The sequence below is a fragment of the Neolamprologus multifasciatus genome, chromosome 6, assembly GCF_963576455.1.
Source record: "Neolamprologus multifasciatus chromosome 6, fNeoMul1.2, whole genome shotgun sequence".
Lineage (NCBI taxonomy): Eukaryota > Metazoa > Chordata > Actinopteri > Cichliformes > Cichlidae > Neolamprologus > Neolamprologus multifasciatus.
The window spans coordinates 34,221,147-34,240,817 of NC_140444.1; the positions used below are offsets into that span (position 1 = coordinate 34,221,147).

General features: G+C 42.1%; 1 protein-coding gene and 1 long non-coding RNA gene across 6 annotated transcripts in view; one reads left to right on the plus strand and one right to left on the minus strand.

Moving 5' to 3' along the window:
* Positions 1-1,482, minus strand: part of LOC146517460 (uncharacterized) — a 41,862-nt gene extending 40,380 nt beyond the window's left edge. For 3 of the 5 annotated variants that reach the window (XR_014874467.1, XR_014874469.1, XR_014874464.1), the window contains exon 1: positions 709-1,482. This is a non-coding gene — a long non-coding RNA (uncharacterized LOC146517460). The remainder of the gene's footprint in view (positions 1-708) is intronic. The other 2 variants (XR_014874468.1, XR_014874465.1) reach the window with 1 other exon arrangement.
* Positions 1,483-6,076: 4,594 nt separating this feature from the next.
* On the plus strand, positions 6,077-19,291 carry man2b1 (mannosidase, alpha, class 2B, member 1). Its single transcript, XM_085164297.1, has 23 exons — positions 6,077-6,226; positions 6,997-7,099; positions 8,846-9,019; positions 9,096-9,289; positions 9,707-9,839; positions 9,946-10,091; positions 10,633-10,832; positions 10,963-11,083; positions 11,584-11,662; positions 11,993-12,102; positions 12,268-12,375; positions 14,129-14,245; positions 14,441-14,623; positions 14,717-14,814; positions 14,897-15,017; positions 15,222-15,340; positions 15,805-15,906; positions 16,132-16,219; positions 16,338-16,418; positions 16,524-16,748; positions 17,356-17,505; positions 17,626-17,728; positions 18,763-19,291. Exons 1-23 carry the CDS (start codon positions 6,092-6,094, stop codon positions 18,864-18,866), a joined length of 2,994 nt encoding a protein of 997 aa, XP_085020423.1. The 5' UTR covers positions 6,077-6,091; the 3' UTR covers positions 18,867-19,291.
* Positions 19,292-19,671: the final 380 nt, after the last annotated feature.

Here is a 19,671-nt window from a genome sequence, read left to right on the forward strand (position 1 = left end):
TACAAGTCTTTCATTAACAATGTAACACATTTTGAAACAGCATCAGAGGTTTAATGTACCAATTCCATGTCCTAAATGTTCCCAATACAAACAAAGGCAGTGGAACTCCAAGCACATATTTTTAAAATAAAACACAAAATAAAACACATACATAAAGGTTTGACTTCATGATTATTTTGACTATGCTTAATGTTTTCATTATTTTTATATTATTTTATTTTGATTATTATTATTTTTTATCACTGCGTTATGTAGCTGGGAAAAAACGTTATAGTTTACCTAATGAAACTTTTGATCCAGAGAAGACAATGATGTTAGGAGCTGCAGGGGATCTGGTGTGTTCACCTGTATGTTCTATCATTGTGACGAAATGCTGTTACCCTAGAAACTGATTTTATTTTTATTCTTTTTTTTGGGAGCATTTTACTAATTTTTGTCCATTAAGCTAGTTTAACCATTTTATTGGGGGGCAGTGTCAAATTTGAAGCCTTCAATCAAAGTAACACCTTTTTTCAAATTCATACGCCAGTCGTTAATAAATTCTACAGCTGTCCCGCAAAATTGAAAGCATACAAACAATTTACGGGAAAAAATCTTGGAATACACATATTTTGATCACATTAAAATTTGATATTCACACTGGAACTTGTTAAATTATTATAGTTGTCTAGTGACTCTTAAAATAATTGAAGAATTTTTGAAATGTACCAGGTGACTTTCGATGAGTCCGGATCCACGACGAGCCAGCCAGCTTTGCTGTTATGAGGAAACACAAGTACAAAGACGTCGTTTGTACTGTCGCTTTCTAATAAATTCCGCTTTCTGTAGAAATATTATCCAAGAGTTATCTTTCCACAAGCTGAGTTTCAAGCAGGTCAAGACAAGTTCAAGCGCAAGCACAAAAGAACGAATGGAACGTTGTGGAACACTCGGGCTATGGTTACGGTTGCCAACTGCGTGTGCACGTAATAAAACTATTCGAATGGAGCTCACTGCAATGTAATTTACAGTTAATTTATGGTCATTTATAGTTACTGCCGTTGTCACCCTCTATGTGGGATGTAATATAAGCACGTAGGTATAGCTATATCCAGAAATAAACATAGATATTAGAAAGCAGCAAATCAGTAACTGAGATGTTTGCTTGAGTGAATAACATTAGCATATAGCTCATGGTAATATTACATCTTCACATTTTTCTTATCAAAGCTAACAATAACTTAGCGTTCTCGCTACTCACCATGCTGTAAAACAGGTATATGTTAGCAATGACAACATTTAACAGATATTAAATTGCTAGCCGCGCTAATTAGCCTTAGGATTGCTTGAGGTTGTTTCCAGCTCTAGTGGTCATAAGCGAACTTAGGCCTGTGCCAACCTTTAGCACGAAAATCAATCTTGTAAAGCTCACTATTAAACTGACAAAAAGCCTTAGAGCCTAGAAACTATGATACTTACAACTGTGCTATGTTTGTGTCATAGCATATAGCAAGACCCCATAACTGACCTTTGACCTCTTCTCAAGATGAATCTTAAGATTAAAGAGATAATGCTATATAGAGCTATTTTAACACTATGTTTCTTACTGCCATTGTTTGACATAATATCCTTGAATCTTTTTCTAATTCAACACTTAATATAAACACTGTATGTTTATTTAAAAATTAAGAATTAAAAACACTTGTAATGCCAACCTTTGTTTTATAAGTATATCAACTAACAGACTGGACACCGTTCTGCTGAACAACACACATATTACCAATATTGTAGCTGGTGTTTTTTAGTAAGTTATTATTTTATTTGTCATACAATTTAAAACTTTAATAACCTTTTCAATAAAACAGAGTATCAAATGTAATTATTCTAAAACTAAGTCTAAGCTTCCCATAACTTTTTATTGCAAGTTACATTACTGACATAATAAACATAAAATGTTTGCATTGTTCATCCACAAGTGCAGTCTCTGGCTCAAACAACACAGAAGCTTGGTGTGTTTGTTTCTCAGTCCAGGCATTACTGCTTGAATGCCTGTCATGAATTTAGGTCATTCAAATGCAATTGCCTAAAGAAAGTCTTTTACATTGTCCCAACTTCCCTTAAGTACAGTGGCTGGAGATGTGGGCTGGAGATGCAATGAAAGTAAAGAAGAGAAAACAATGTACAACGAGGGAAAAAAATAACCAACTATATACATGGTGTATGCGTAAGAAACATTGAAACAGAAACATTGTGGGTGTATACAAGGGCAGTTATATAATAAAATAAATAAATAGGGGTGAAATGGTAAATGGCCTGTATTTGTATAGCGCTTTTCTAGTCCCTAAGGACCCCAAAGCGCTTTACACATCCAGTCATCCACCCATTCACACACACATTCACACACCGGTAATGGCAAGCTACATTGTAACCACAGCCACCCTGGGGCGCACTGACAGAGGCGAGGCTGCCGGACACTGGCGCCACCAGGCCCTCTGATCACCACCAGTAGGCAATGGGTGAAGTGTCTTGCCCAAGCACACAACGGCCGAGACTGTCCGAGCCGGGGCTCGAACCGGCAACCTCCCAACTCTAGCTGGATGGAGGGGCTATGGTCGTTTAGGGTGGGGATGGTAATACCACTGAAACCAAAATATTGCACAGGACCATAAATATTGCACACACTAAAGATATGGCACATGAGCCAAAAATATTGCACAGAACATGGAAAGACTGAGATATTGCACATAGTTAATCAATAGCAGCATCAGAGTGGATGTACTGGGGAAATCAGTTCATACTTTTAGTTTGCATTAGGAGTTCTGACAGCCCATGGGAAGAAGCTGTTCTTTAGTCTGTTGGTTTTGCACCTGATGGATCTGAACCTTTTTCCAGAGGGCAGGATGTTGAAGATGTGGTGGTTAGGATGGAGGTGGTCCTTTATAATGGCTCTGGCTCTGAGCTGGCAATTAAGTCTGGTGAGGGGAGTGGACAGCCGATCACCATCTCTGCAGTTCTGATGACCCTCTGTACTCTCTTCTTGTCTGCTGTTGTGCAACCAGCGTACCACACAGGGATGGCGTGCACCAGCGCACTCTCAATAGTGGCACGGTAGAAGGACACTAGGAGGTCAGTCTGAAGCCTGTTCTATCTCAAAACCATCAAGAAACAGAGGCTAGGAATGGTTGGCTAAATGGTACTTTGACTTTTTGTCAGTCTGGCTACAGTGCTGAAGTGAAACTCAGGGTTGTTCTTATTTTCTTCAATCAGTAATGAATAGTAAGATGTTCTAGCTTTACGGAGGGCATTTTTAATAAAGCAGGCTAAATGATGATCTACTAAATTTTTGCACGCCATTTCATCTCCAGCTTACGAGTTATCTGCTTTAAGCTATGTGTTTGAGAGTTATACCAGGGAGTCCAATAGTTCTGTGTTGAGGCTCTCTTTTTCACAGGAGCTATAGTATCCAGAGTTGTATCTAGTGAGGAGGTAAAATTATTAAGAAGATCATCGACCTCTGTTGGAGTAGCGTTCAGGTGGCTGCTCTGCTCTGTGTTGAAGATGATAACAATGGGTGAATTTTATTCTTACAACTTCATTACAACACTTTCAGAAAGACATCTACTGTGATGAAATCTACTCTCCACTGCTGTGTAATCACTTATTGTAAATTTAAAGGTTATTAGGAAATGATAAGACAAGAGAGGGTTTTCAGGAAACTGTTACATGTTCAGTTTGTATGTCGTATGTTAAAACAAGATCTAGAGTGTGATTAAAGTGGTGGGTGGGTTATTTTACTTTTTGAGAGAAGCCAGTTGAGTCTGATAACAGATTACACGCTGTCATTTTGAGCAATACTAATAATAAAACATTTTAACTGTCAGATAATTTCAAATGCAACAAACATCAGTAAACACGAATGCACTTAAGAACAGCACGCAGCAACACTACATATGAGCGGGTGGAGGGAGGTTTGGGGTCTTCACTCACCCCCGTTCTGTTAACTGTCTGGGCAGGGGGGCTGGGAGGAGGTGCTGGCTGTCAGATTGTGGTCTGGGATGCGGAGCCTCCCTGCTGCTGCAGATAAGGAGGCGGTCTGCTTTCCTCCACCCCAGAGAGAAGGGTTACATCTCCTGGGTCCGGTTTGCCCCTCTGAGGGCGGGGGTAACTGGACCTGGGACATAGAGTTTGTTTGGGAAGTGTGAATGTGTGTACAGTGTCTCTTTTTGTCTGTCTCCACGTCGGGTGAGTTTGTGTATAAGGGGGTGGGAATGCACGTTTGTGTCTGCGTGCACCTGTTTGTCTGTGTCTATATGTCAGCTTGGGTCTTAGACTCCACCTCTCTGGCAACATCTCAGGCTCTCTGAGGTTTGGAGGCCTCACCGCACTCCCTGCCAGTGGCTGATGCCCTCAGACGTTGGTGTGTTGGTGGTTCTTGGTGTCTGGGGCTGGGCGCTGGGCGCTGATGTATGTGCCGACTCACTCCTGGTAGCCGATTGGCAGGGCATGGCACCCGTGGCCCGGCTGCGCCCCTTCCGGGAGGTGGGGTGCACTCAGGCCTCTAGCCTCTGGGCCTGAGGCCCAATCCTCTCTGGCACAGCTGGCTGTCGGTGATCCCGCGGGCACGTCACTGCAACCCCCTCTGGCCTCTGCTTCGTGGCTGCTGGGTGACCTCTCGTTTAGGGCTCTCCTCAGCTCTTCCCAGGAGGGTGGCACGGTTGCCCCCCTGGTGGTCCTCCTTGGGTCCTCGTATTCTGGGGCCTCTGGATGTCTGGGGCCTGGATCTCCTCCATACCTGCTTCATGCCCTGGGGGTTGGGGCTATGGCTCCCCACACTCCCTAGCAGATCGTTACATGGAGAACCCTTTTGAATACAAGCGTGCGATCCACACAGGTATGCACACAAGTTTTCACCGACACAAACGACACCTTTCTTGGCTGCTACCTCAAAGCACATTGTGCGCTGTTGATCTTGCGTACCTTTCTCACCATCTCTTCTCCCCTCTATTTTTCTTTCTCCTCTTCTCTTTCTTTCATTCTTTCTCCCTGTCTTATCCCCCAGTCATGTCTGTCCCGTCTGTAACAACCGAAAATCAAATAAATACATATTTATTTGAGCGACCGTGGCTCAGGGGGTTGGGAAGCATATCTGTAACCGGAAGGTTGCCGGTTCGATCTCCAGGCTCTCTGTCCTGGTCGTTGTGTCCTTGGGTAAGACACGTCACCTACCGCCTACTGGTGTCGGACAGAGGGGCCGATGGCGCAATATGGCAGCCTCGCTTCTGTCAGTCTGCCCCAGGGCAGCTGTGGCTACAACCGTAGCTTGCTTGAATGTGAGAGTGAATGAATAATGGCATTGTAAAGCGCTTTGTGTGCATTGAAAAGCGCTATATAAATCCAATCCATTATTATATTTAGAATTTAAAAAGAAAGAAAGAAAGAAAGAAAATTACAGACAGACTTAAATACCTTGGTGTTCTTTTGCCCAATGATCCTAAATTGATCTTTAAGTTGAATTATCTTGAACAAGTTGAAAAACTGTAAAAGGACATTGAGAAATGGAGGGCTCTCCCTATTTCCATGGCGAGTCGCATAAATGCAATCAAAATGGTTTGTCTCCCTAAATTCTTATATCTATTTTTAAACTTGCCTATCTTTTTGAATAAGCAATTTTTCAAAATGATCGAGTCAGTACCTTTTTTTTTTTTTTACCTTTCTTTGCTTATTATCACTGTTCTGTTTATTATCATATAAACAGTACAGTGAGGTATATAAATATATATATATATATATATATATATATATATATATATATATATATATATATATATACATATACATATATATATATATATATATATATATATATATATATATATATATATATATAAACTAATTTTAAAAATGTCAGTGTTTTAGTGTGTCATGTTAACTTGTGTTTATTTTCGTCCTCTCTTTAGTCCTCTCATTCCGCGGATACGGTTTGTCGCTTACTTTTCCCCAGTGCCTTCAAGTCAGATTGGAGGGAAAACAAATCTGTGCTCTCCAGCTTCCACAGCCATGCGGTAGACAGGGTGACGGTCACGTGACCCACCTCAACATAAACAGATGTCACATGATTTTCGGGTTGTTTTCCAACATGGCGGGCAGGTCGCAGCAGCTGGCTACAGCTCTCCTGTTTATCCTCAGCGTGGTTTTAAGTTTTCCTCTCGGCGAGAAGAAAACAGACGTTCCAACCTGCGGATACGAGGTTAGCTACTTTATGTCGCGCTTTTGTATTTTATTTACATGTGTTAGGGTTGAGGTACATGTCAAAAAGCTCAGTGCAGCTGTTAGCACTACTTTCTGTTTCACTCACATGACTGTGCTCACATACAAGGAAGTGCTGGTGTTGTGCCGAAAAGTGCCCGCCTGCCAAAAACTGATTTCCAATGTCTACCTGTGTTTTTATGTGTAATATCTTTACCTATGTTGGTAAATAGACGTCGGTCAACAGGCTTTACAAAGGGGTTTGATATAACATTTTAAAGTTACATCTTTTTCAACTCTGTCTTATTGTACTTATATTACAACCAATTCCATCATTTTTGTCCACTTAAAATATGTTTACAGAACTATTGTTAGATGTCTTGCAATATCTGCTGTCCCCTTGGCCAGATTCTTCTTAAAAACACATTTTTAATGTCAACAAGCTTCTTTTTTTTTTTTTTAACTGCATAAATAAACTATATATAAAAGTCACTGCCAAAAACTGATTGCAGCTTCTACTTTGTTACAGGAATGTTGTTTGTGGCTCAAGATGACTTGTATCATTCACAAGGGATACATTTGATATAGGTTTCACATATTATAGACAAACAAGTTATGTATAGCAGTTTAAATACGAGCAATCCTTTTTTGGTAAATACCAGAAATCAGTTTTTGGCAAACGATCACTTTTTGGAGTGAATATTTGTCGACATTATGACTCTTCCGACAGAGCAGCACAGCTGTATTCATAGAGTGTGTGTCTGTGTGCAGTCATGTCATGCCACCAAGCCGGGCATGTTGAATGTCCACCTGGTCCCGCACACACATGATGACGTTGGCTGGCTCAAGACTGTGGACCAGTACTTCTATGGAGGTCAGTGTGACACATACAGAACACTGTGAAGCTATTAGCCAACCTCCTGCTCTGTGTTTACTCTGTCAAATGTTTGCATATGTTTCTATTTACTCCAGTAGTTCTGCTGATACACGTTAATCTGTTCTATTGACTGGTACTAAATATCTTCCTAGTTGCTGCTACAAGTGATTGTGGGTCTTGTGACCAGCAGCGTTATCCTCCTGCTTTAAAGCCCTGTGATGTGTTTTAATGGTGGTTCATGCACATGATCTCTGGACTTGATTTGAATGTGAACTGGAGTGACAGCCATCACTCATGTTTGAACCACTGTCTGTTGTTGGGGCTGTGCAAAATGTCGAAATGTATCTTTTTTTCCCTTTTTTTTGTGTCCTGTCTGGCACTGTAGCAATCAGAATTATTGTCTGAAGGCCAAGAAAAATGCCCAACAGATTTACTTTCCCAAGTGGGCCTTTTGCTATACTGGTCCACTTGATTGTCATAGTTTATTTGATCTTTATTAGTTAGTTTTATTCTAAGTTATTGTAATCAGGCCAGACTGAACTCGGGGACGGGAAAGAAAAACAAGAAGAAAAGTTCAGAAGAAAGTTAACAGAAGGAGAGGGAAAGAAAAAGGAGAAAAGAGATAGAGAGAAAAGACAATGAAAATCTGCTTCATCGCCTTTTTTTTTTTTCTCTTTTTCTTTTCCTGGATCACCTGTTGAGAAAGAAAAAAGAAAACAAGCAGAAGAAAATGAGAGCAATAGAATAAACAACATGACGATGATCTATGTGAATATGACAGTAAATACTAAATATTAAACATTATTGTGCAGCACGTAAGATCGACAGCGCACAATGTGCTTTGAGGTAGGAGCCAAAAAGGGTGTACTGTGTGTGTGTGTGAGCACCCGTGTGTACACCTGTGAGCATGAGCGCGCTTGTATTTAAAAGGTTCCTTCATGTAATGATCTGCTAGAGGGTGTGGGGGGCCACAGCCCCGTCCTCCAGGGCATGAAGCAGGTATGGAGGAGATCAAGACTCCAGACATCCAGAGGCCCTCAGAGCAAAAGAGACCAAGGAAGACCAACAGAGGGGCAGCCGCGCCACTATTCCAGAAAGAGCTGAGGAAAGTCCCAGATGAGGGGTCACTCAGCAGCCGCGGAGCAGAAGCCAGGGGGGGGTTGCAGTGACGTGCCCGTGAGCTCCGCCAGCAGCCAGCTGTGCCAGAGTGACCGAGCCCCAGGCCGAGAGACCGAGGGCACCCCACTCCCGAAGGGGCCCGAGCCACTGTCGAGATGTATCAGAAGACGATATTAAAACATCTTTGTTTCATTTTATACTCTGTCGTGTATTTCACGCTGCCTCATAATGTACTGTTTACTGCAACAGTTTACTTCTTCATTGCTTTAGAGTTTTATGCTTTTAGTGCAATTGATTGTCGAGCTTGCATATTTTAATGTCACATGTTGTTTATAGTAAGTTGTAAGGCCAGGTGTTGTGCAGGTGACCATCATCTGATATTGATTTCCAGTCTGGGTTAATATGTAAGCAGAACTCATCTGCACTGAGGGTGGTTTGTTTGGGCATATGCATGAATGCAGATGAGCACATTTACTTTCTTGCTGTTAAGATACGTTAGTGTAAATAAATGTTTTTCAAACTGTGACACACAGCAACTAAATTCTGACTACTTCTTGAAGCATTGACTCCTGCGTTACAAAATAACATCTTTTGTCCTAAATCTGTGCACATTTGTGTGCGTAGATCGTAATGACATCCAGCACGCTGGTGTTCAGTACATCCTGGACTCAGTTGTGGATCAGTTGTTGAAGAATCCAGACAGGAGGTTCATCTATGTGGAGACGGCCTTTTTCTACCGCTGGTGGAAGAGTCAGAGCTCCAGCATGCAGCAGACAGTCAAACAGCTGGTTAACGAAGGTAAATACCCATTCAGTACTATACAGCTGCGTTAAGTGTTTCAGTGCATCCTTACCAAAAGCTGCTCCTCCCGCAGGCCGTCTGGAATTTGTGAATGGTGGTTGGTGTATGAGCGACGAGGCTGCCACACACTACAGCGCCGTCATTGACCAGATGACCATTGGTCTGAGGTTCCTTAATGAGACTTTTGGAGCCTGTGGCCGTCCCCGTGTCGCCTGGCACATCGACCCCTTTGGCCACGCCCGGGAACACGCCTCCATGTTTGCACAGGTAGCATAGTTCTTTATGTTTATTCTTCAAGTTTTGCACGAGTCACACTTCAGAATTGCTCAGCTCATTCACTGTCACACTTTAAAACTTTGGCCATGTTTAATATCAGCAGTACAGGGCAGAATAAAAGGATGAGCATAATTGGTCACCTTAAGGAAGGCCTGATCTCTAGTGAGACTTAAAATGGGAGAATTCATCAGTTAAAGAAGAGAGTTGAGGCTAATTAGAGTTAGAAGGTAGCGTCACGTCGAGAAAGACTCCCTGTTTTCTGTATCTTTATTATCAGATTTGCTGCTCTGCAATGAATCAAATGGGCTTATTTCCAGAATGCTGCATTATTACATGAAAGCACAATTTAGTTCACTGGCTTTCCATTTGATTTTCCTTTAACCATTACCTGTCTGTCTTTTGCTGCAGATGGGATTCGATGGCTTCTTCTTTGGTCGTCTAGACTATCAAGACCGGGCTCGCAGGATGAGGAATAAAGAGCAGGAGCTTCTATGGAGAGCCTCCGACAGCCTCACTCCTCCAATGGCTGACCTCTTTACTGGTATGCAAAGTTTCTTTCTTCATCCCTTTATGTTAATGACTTTTGGACTCAGCAACAGGACGGTGTCACATTATTTTTTTAACCGTTTGCCCCTGTTAACCAACAGGGATCCTTCCTAATGGCTACAACCCTCCTGAGGGCTTCTGCTGGGACCAGCTCTGCAGTGACCCACCTATCAGAGACGATCCTGATCTTGAAGACTATAATGTTGATGATGTGGTGGGACGCTTCCTCGTCATCGCCAACAGTCAGGTTGGACACAACTCCACACTGGCGCACAGAGACACTGATTTATCAGTCATGTGGTGTTCTTAACAACACATGTTTAACTAACACTATGTAAAAAATGCTCATGTTAAATCAAAAGAAAACAAACAATGCTTTCTGATTTAGAAAAAGAGGAAGCAGAAGGGATGCTGTGCTTTTTATCCCAGCCCATATACAGCTGTGACTAGCTAACATGACATGTAAAATTTCAGTAGGAACCTCTTGTTTCAAGTAATGTCAGCATATCTTCATGCAGGTCCCCATAAATTTTTTCTCATCCTGTCTGGTTTTATTTTATGAACCTGTCATGATCACAATAATAAAGAGATCTATAATAGTGTAATGCAATGTCCTCCTTTAATAATCCACATTCACCACTTTAGCCATCATATAAATGTGCTTTGAATAGTGTGAGGTGTGTGTGATTGAAGAGATGTGTCAATTGTTTAATTTCACTCTTCTCTTCCCCTTTCTTCCTTTTTGTTTAGTTTAATCTGTTAAGCATTATTTCCTCTTCCTTTTTTAGTCTACGGTCTATAAGACCAACCACATCATCATGACCATGGGCTCAGACTTTCAATATGAGAATGCCAACCTGTGGTACAAGAACCTGGACAAGCTGATCCGCTATGTAAATGCCCGGCAGACAAATGGCAGCAAAGTCAACGTGCTCTACTCTACACCGTCCTGTTACCTGCAGGAGCTGCACCGAGCAAACCTCACCTGGTACTGTGAACTTTAAAGGGGCAAGATAATGTTTTCTTGTTCTAGCCGCACTGTTGGTGTTAAACGCTATTGTAAAAAGTGTCGTCTTGTGCATTTTAATGTCAGCTAAGTCCATTGGCTTTCTATCCAGGCCTTTGAAGACAGATGATTTCTTCCCCTATGCAGACGACGCTCATGATTTCTGGACTGGCTACTTTACTAGCAGACCAGCGCTGAAGCGATATGAGAGGATCAGCAACAGCAACCTGCAGGTACTCTGAGATTTACTTTGTGCGGGGCGATTTTACAGCTGATTTTACAGTGGGCATTACACTTTGTGTTGACGACATCACAACATTCAAACTTCTGCAGTTCTATAATTACCTCTGTAACTGTAATTCCTGTCCCACTACATTAGAGCTTTCAGAAAAATGTAATTGTTTTAGTGTAGATGCTAGTTAGCATGCTAACATTCAAACTTTAAGAATGTTAGCATGACATATGCTAGATAAGTATAACATTGTCACATTACACTAACAAGCTTTAAATTTTGTTCTGTGAAAACAAAGTTTATCTAACTCTTAACATGAACTGTAAGCAAATAAATGCTAATATATAGCATGAAACACACTGTTAGCTGGCACTTAATAAAGCTATCACTGGTATCCTGCGTCTATAGAACTACCTTAAGATGTGGAAATGTAGGTTTAATGGTGGGAAATTTATACCTGTGTGACTTTTTAAATTGTGTTTACATTTTTTCTCATAATAGACTTGTAACCAGCTGGAGGTATTTGGTGGTCCAGCTTCCAGGAAAGGACCCTTTGGGGAAGGTGAAAGCCAGACCATGAGTAAGATTTGATTTAATCTTTTTTGTGTCTCCTTAGTGGGTTCTGCATAGGCATACTGTAGGTACTCTGGCTTCCTGCCACAGTCTAAAGACTTACGTATTAGGTTAACATGTAATAGCATGACCATAAATGATTGGCTGTCTTCATGTGCTACTGCTGTGATGGACCTGTCCAGGATGTAAGAGAGCTGGGATGGGCTCCAGCCTCCCCACAACTGTGAATTGGTGAACCGGTTAAGAATATGGATACCTTTTTAAAAGTTGTATTTGTGTTACTAAGACCAATTGGATGTCAGACAAGAGATTGAGTGATGGCTGCTTTCATTGGTAGAGAAAGCCATGGCTGTGGCTCAGCACCATGACGCTGTGTCGGGCACAGAAAAGCAACATGTAGCAAATGACTACGCCAGGAAGCTTGCTAACGGCTGGCAACACTGTCAGGTACTCCAGGCTTCACAGTACATTATCTAACCCAACAGAAGTTACTTGTGCTAAATTTGTCATTTTCTGTACAGGAAAATATATTATCATGTCTTTAGCAGAAAGTGTTCTTCAGTCCAAACTTTCTTGCACAGGTTTCTTGTCTAACTGTTGTCTCTCTTTCAGGTTTTAGTCAGTAACAGTCTGGCTGCTCTCAGCGGCTTGTCTGCTGAGCGAATCTACTGTGATAACCTCAACGTCAGCGTGTGTCCTCTCACTGAATCCAGCAAGAAGGTAAAAAACACAGAAAATAGACTTTAAAGGGGACCCGCTTTACTCATTTCCAACTCATCTTTATTTTTGGAATTGACTAAAGTAGATTTGCATGATTTACAGTAAAATCCTTAGCAATCTTTGCACTGGTGCAGCCCAATTTAGAGTCATCTGTCTGATTACCACCCACTGGTAAAAGGTTTGAACAGCAATCCCAAAAAGGTTAATTCTGTTCATCTGAACGTGACGTTTTCAGTGGGAGAAACGTTTCGTCACTCATCCAAGTGACTTTTTCAGACTCAGCTGACTGCAGGTTTCCCCAACCTTATAAACAGTACATTTACATAATGACTAAAACCAGCCCACTGAAGGAACAATCTGCTGTGAGGTCAGTTTCTTGATCATTAACATGCAAATTGTCATGACCATTGATCAACAACCACTGATCAACGGCCTTTGATCATTGATCAATGACCATGAGGACCATTCACAGAGAGTTGGGGAATGGCTGCAATCACAGCATTGTAAGATGGTGAAAGATGTACCCTTAGGCCCCCTCCTAGCCTGCTTGCTCAAACCATCGTTCCTCCCTGTCCAGGATGTTACATCCTCATCCTTGAAAGAGTGTCCACTAGCCTGTAGGTGTAAATAGACTGCAGAGTCCTGGCCTGACGAGGTAGCTCTTCTGTATTCGCCAGAGGTTGTTTGGTTTCCCTGATGTATAAATCCTGGCAATCCTCCTGGCACTTAACAGCATACACTATGTTACTCTGTTTGTGTCGGGGGACCCGATCCTTGGGGTGGACCAATTTTTGCATAGTGTGTTTTGGGGTTTAAAAGCCACAGAGACCCAGTGTTTAGAAAAAATGTATCTGAAATGTTCTGCTTCTCCTGACACATACGGGATCACTAAGGGTTTTCGCTTAGGCAGCAGTTTTGCTTCTCTCCTGAATTGATTAGCGCCTCCAAGCTTTGACAAGAGTCCAGCTGGGATAACCATATTTACTCAGGGCCTTCATGATGTGATGTTCTTCTACTCCGCTGTGTCTGTTGTAGCGTCCTGATGACACCCACTTTGTGCTCCAGTGGATGATGAGAGTCAAACCTTAAATACTCACCCGTGAGCATTTGTTTACAGTACACATCAACTTTAAATGTCGCCCTTTACTGGTGTAAATCTCACAGTCTAAGAAGGCTAACCTGCCATAACCTCCTAGGTGAACCTAATGTGATGGTCCACCCAGTTAATGTGATCAGTGAAACCTGCGGTCAGCTGAAACGGAAGAAGTCACTTGGATGAGTGACGAAATGTTTCTCCCACTGAAAACTCTACGTCCAGATGAACAGAATTCATTTTAAGATTTCCTTACCTGGATGACTGAGGATGCATCGAGACATTTGAACAGCAAGTGGGTAGAGTCACAGCTGCGTGCCCGAGTCACTATCCTGTCTGAAAGTGAGCATTTAAAATCTGAAGGTTTGGCTCATAAGTATTACTTGTACATGGACTGATCCTGTCATTTAAACCATGTTTAACCATGTTAAACAACCATCCACCGGTAACATAATAAAATAAAAACATAATATGTCATCTTAAATGTAATTCTGAACACTCTGACCCTCTGAGATTTATCCACGGAACAAACAGTGTCTTCAAGGTGTACAGCCTAAAAAACCTGGGCTACAGTTATTGTAAATACATTCTGTGTAATTACAGATAAGACTGAATGCTCACGCTGCCTTTCTCTCGCTTGTCTTTTTGTCTGTCATTCAGTTCTCAGTCAATGTGTACAACCCTCTCGCTCGGCCCGTCACTTGGCCCGTCAGGCTGCCGGTCAATGGAACAGCGTACAGCGTGTCAGATGCTAGTGGCAAAGCGGTGGACTGCCAGGTCAGTATGTGTGCCAGCAGCAAGTATGAGACGATCCAAAACAAGCTGTGCAGTTGTCAGACAGAAGATATAGATGGATCTCATCTCAGAGAATGAAGTCTGCGATACTTTTTCACAGCACTGTTTTTTTTGTATCTCTCAACAACATGTTCAATATAAACAAAGATAACACTCGATAATGTGTTTGCGTTGAAGGTGGTTCACGTGTCACAGGCCACTCACGAAGTTAGAAGACAACGAGGCTTTGCAGTCAATGAGCTAGTGTTCCAGGTTCAGGCACCTCCTCTGGGCTACACCACGTACACGGTGGCCCTGATCCAGGACGGACCTCCACCTGCACCTGCACAGCAGCGCACACCCCCAGTGATCCAGAATAAGGTTAGAACACAGCATATAAGTCCAAAATATTCAAATAAATAAACAAAATCTTCTGAAAAAGGAACTGTTTTTGTTTGTTTTCATGCACTCTAGTACCTACAAGTGACCTTTGACCCTGAGACAGGTTTGATAAGTAGCCTCAACAATCTGGAGACCAAACAGAGCATCAAACTGACACAGAATTTCTACTGGTTAGTGTTTCTAAAAATAACAAAATGAACACGCTTTTTTTGAAGTTGAGCTTCCAAATGATGTGTTGTTAAAACGTCCCAGGTACAACGCCAGTGACGGTAACAACGTCGAGAGCAAGCAGCCTTCTGGAGCCTACATCTTCAGACCCAACTCTTCCACACCTTTCATCATCAGCCGGACGGCCAAGACGGAGATCATTATGGTAGAGATGTTTGCTCGTATCCGGACGTAGATTCCTCATAGCAAAGCTTTGTTTTTACACTGTTATTCAGTTTACTTCTAAATTATAGGCTGCTGTCATTTTATATGTGTGGGTGTCAGAATGAACGCGCCAACATGTTTTACCTCTCTGTTTAGAGGCTAATATGCAGCGTCTAATTTTGTACTGCAATGCTCTCATCCTCAGACGTCAGTGGTGCAGGAGGTGAGGCAGTGGTTTGCTCCCTGGGTGTCTCAGGTGGTTCGTCTCTATGCTGACAGCAGAGCTCTGGAGCTCGAGTGGACTGTGGGACCTGTGCCGATAGAGTGAGTTTAACACGTGCACACTACATATGTGATGGAGATGTTTTTAGAGATAAGTGGTTGTTGAAATTTCTGTTCTCTTCAACCTTTCTAAAAGCTCAGTGCCTTAATGTCAATTGATCTTCCAGGGGAGAAAAACCTCATATGGGGCAATATTGTGGCAGAGTTTTGCCCTTCTAAATATTTCCTCATATCATAGCAAGTGATTGGCTTAGATCGCTGTTATCCTTTTCCCCATGTCAGATTATAAATACATGGAAAGAGGGAATTTTAGACCATAAGATTCCATGCACACCCACTGGGGAATAGCTTTAGCTCATAATTTCAGGTCTATTTTAGCCATTTATTTATTTTTTTATTTGTGAGCGAGAGAAATAAATTCAAGGAAAAGTGAGGAATCTTGGCCAAAATGCTCCCCACACCACCCACCTTTAACCCACGTCACACTTGCTATCTTGACCTTTTAGTGACAGCCTGGGGAAGGAGGTGATCACTCGTCTGGACACCAGTATCAAAACCTCTGAATATTTCTACACTGATTCCAACGGCAGAGAAGTTCTGCAGAGGAAGTGAGAGTTGCATGCATTTTAACCTTTTAAAGTTGTTGCAGTTGTTTTGGATGGTATTTTACAGATTATATACAAAGTAAGACATCTGTACAGTTATGTGATAGTTTTACATTAAAAGAATCCAATTCCGTACACTTAGTGTGTGTGTGTGTGTGTGTGTGTGTGTGTGTGTGTGTGTGTGTGTGTGTGTGTGTGTGTGTGTGTGTGTCCCATCCACCCAAACAGGAAAGACTTCCGGCCCACCTGGAACCTGAAACAGTCAGAACCCATTGCTGGAAACTACTACCCAATCAACTCTCGCGCTTATATCAAGGTTTGTGTGTTTGTTAGCTTCCATTTGGAGAGACAAGCAACAGAAAGTATTGTAACAAAGACTGTTAGTTCTATGAATTATCACAAGTGATGTTTTCCTTTCACTTGTGTGTCTTCAGGATGATGTGGACCAACTCACTGTGGTAACGGATCGCTCTCAGGGTGGAGGCAGCATCCAGAATGGTTCACTGGAGATCATGGTGAGGCATAAAGTCGTAGCTCATCACCATTAGCATGTCGACCCCATCTAAGCGCACACAAGGAGTTCTTATTAAAGTCTCTCTATCCGACCTCCTCACCCTCAGCTCCACCGCCGGCTGCTCCACGATGATTTCCGTGGTGTTGGTGAACCTCTCAACGAGATCTCTGGCATCTTCCCAGATGGGCTGGTGGTCCGCGGCCGCCTCCTGCTCACCCTCGATCCCCCGCAGACTGCTGCCGACACGCACCGCCCGCTCGCAGAGGGGATGGTGTTGCAGCCGCTGGTTACATTTACTGATGGAGATCTGAAGCCAAACACTCAGCTGGAGGTATGTAAATGGTAAACGGACTGGTACTTGTATAGCGCCTTTCTACTCATTCACCCAATCACGTGCACATGCGTACAGTACTTGTACAAATACTGCATGTATTTTAAAGACATGTTATTAACACACTTCACTAATTGGGTCTCAAAACTCACGGTGATGTGATCTGTGTTTGAAATATTAGCAGTGCAAGAACCAGCTGGCCTCCATCTTGCAGGTTCCTGTTCAAACACCTTAAACTCTTGTGTGTAAGCTTAAGAAAAGCTTTGTACAGTGCTGTGACCTGCAGACAAACTGCAGGCTGTTCCTGTGGGAGTCTGCTGCTTGTTTTGAGTCATTGTCTCCAGCTGTCTATGCTGCTGGTTATAACCCATTTCTGTCCTGCTGTGTACATATTTGCATTTTTAGACATAGATTCACTCGCTCTCAGGGGAACTGAGTTAAGCTGTTGCCTTTAGCGCCAACTGCTGCTGACATGTTTTCAGAGCCAGTGATTGGTCGAAATTCATATCAACTTTATGTAGTAATTTTATAGAAAATGTGGTTGGAATACATTAAATCTTTTTTTTTTAAAGGCATGGTTTCTGTGAGTGAGGGGTCTGTCTTTTAGTTCTCAGGGCTCCTGGCTGCACTGCCCCCTGCTGTCCACCTGCTGACACTCAGTCAGTGGGATGAAGACTCAGTGCTGCTGAGACTGGAGCATCAGTACCAGAGCTCAGAGAGCAAAGTGAGCTCTCAGCCAGTCACAGTCAACCTGCAGGTCAGACATTCAGAAACAGTTTGAACCTTGTTACACTCAAAGCGACCGTACGATCATCTGTCAATGCAGTGGATTGTCATTTTGCTGTAACTAATCCCATCGTCTTTCCTGTCTGTGCAGAAGCTGTTTTCAACTCTGGAGGTTCTGGGTGTGGCTGAGTTGAACCTGTCGGCCAATCAGTGGAAAGATGAGATGAAACGTTTTGACTGGACTCCTGAGAAAGGTACAGGACACCAGTGTTGTGTCAGTTAGTTCACCACTGCAGTTTTGAACGTCACCCTAGATTCAAAGCTGGATGTGTTCTCCAGTCTGATTTAAATTTGGCTAAATTTCAATGAATTTCGTCTCCTCGGGCGTATTTTAATATGGATTCCAACTCAGCTGCTTTGAGCTTTGTCTCTGAGATTTTACCACTGACCTCCAAAATGCACAAAGTATGAACTTCTGTGGAAATCACTTTGGCTTGTTGTCAGATCAAAGTGAAAATAATTTAATAGATTAAATGGTGCATGTTCTGTGCGCTCGTAACTGCAGTTCCAGCTGTGTGAAAGAAATGTAGCAGCAGCAGCAAAATAAAGTATATAAACATTTACACATTTTCTGTATCACCAACTGAATACATTTATAATCCAGTGACAATGAAGTGCACAGTCTGCACTTCAGTCAGTGTTTTTTTTTTTTTTTTTTTAAATGTATGGCTTCAATACGAAACTTATTTGCAAACATATACTGCACTTAACATAATTCAGTAATCCGTTATTCTGGCTTTGTAGAACACTGCTCTTCAATCACACTTCCATAGTGAGGATTCCCTGATATTTGCCTTTGTTTACTGTTGTCAGAATTTCATTACATTATTTATATCTGAACATTTGTCGGTGTAGTAATATAAAGACTGGCAACATCTGGATTTTTCAACATCTGGCAGGTGACCATGCACTGAAGGAGCGCTGGGCTGATAGAAATCTGCTGATGCCTTTTAAATCTCTGATTGTAGTCATCGACTTAACAGTTTCCCTGCAGGTGCTAATTAAGCCAGCAGGGAGCCATAAAGAGTCATAAACAGATTGATATGCTTCATAATGTAATGTATACTACAAGGTGTTTCTGGAGCTCAACATGTTATTTTGTTCCTCTGTGAGGAGACTTGGTTGCTGATCACTGAGCCGTGTCACTGCTGGTGTGTTTAAAGATTAACCAACTAAAAACACCTTGTGTTGTTTGTAGTTGTTCTCACATAATGTGTCTGTTTTCCAGGAGAAAAGCCCCTGCTGAAGACATTTCAAGACCCCTCCACGTGGGAGGTGACCTTAAGGCCAATGGAGATCCGAACGTTCCTTCTCAAAGTCAACCTTAGATAGCCAATCACACATGAGATTTTATAGGATGAATTATTGTATACTGACATTCCCGTGGCTTGTTTACATTGCTGATTTAATAAAGTGAGGATTTTTAGGGGAAAAAAAGATGAATGAGAAGTTGTATTCACGCTGCCTAGGACTTAAAATCTGATCACAGCTGTAGCCCGGACTGACCTGTGCAAAAGTCATTTCAGGATGCCTTCAGACTTTGATACAGAATGTCTGAATTTGTTAAAGCTGCCTTTAACATTTTTGAGAACATTTATATTTGTGGGGGTTTTTTTATGTGCTGTTGCAGTAACAGAATATCGTCTCCCACAAAGTGATATGTGCAATAAAATATAATCTTTGCATTTCTGCCATGTTGTATATACTTTGATTTTTCTACTTATCAAGAAGCAGCTAATAATAAAAATCAATCATCATTACTGTCCTGCCCTCGTGTTTGTGCCACAAATCTTGTGTATAATCAGTGAAGCAGCATTTACCTTCTGATAATCTGACATCAGAACAGATGTTGTGCTGTTGCTGCTACAGACCTTTGTCAGTGACAGTCATCTGTGCCTGCTGTCTCCAGCGTGTCTTCAACCATGCAGCGATGTGAAGCCTCAGATGATCAAAAAGGGTTTTTTGATGGGTTTTTTTCCCCTTTTAGTGTGAGAAGCTGAATGTCTGCTGAGGTGCTATACAAGCAACTGTTTTTGTAGTGGAAATGTAAAGAAACCTAAACAAAGAGGTGCTTTTCATAACGATTTGACCTTTTGAGAGACAAAGGTGTGTCAGATTATAATCGTCCACCTGATGT

What these genes read in the sequence shown, in the direction of transcription:
- man2b1 (XM_085164297.1), top strand. Translation starts at nt 6,092, where the DNA reads ATGATTTTCGGGTTGTTTTCCAACATGGCGGGCAGGTCGCAGCAGCTG. An exon ending in TCGTCATCGCCAACAGTCAG is followed by an intron (nt 10,092 to 10,632) that starts GTTGGACACAAC and finishes TTCCTTTTTTAG; the next exon opens with TCTACGGTCTATAAGACCAA. An exon ending in GCAAAGCGGTGGACTGCCAG is followed by an intron (nt 14,246 to 14,440) that starts GTCAGTATGTGT and finishes TTTGCGTTGAAG; the next exon opens with GTGGTTCACGTGTCACAGGC.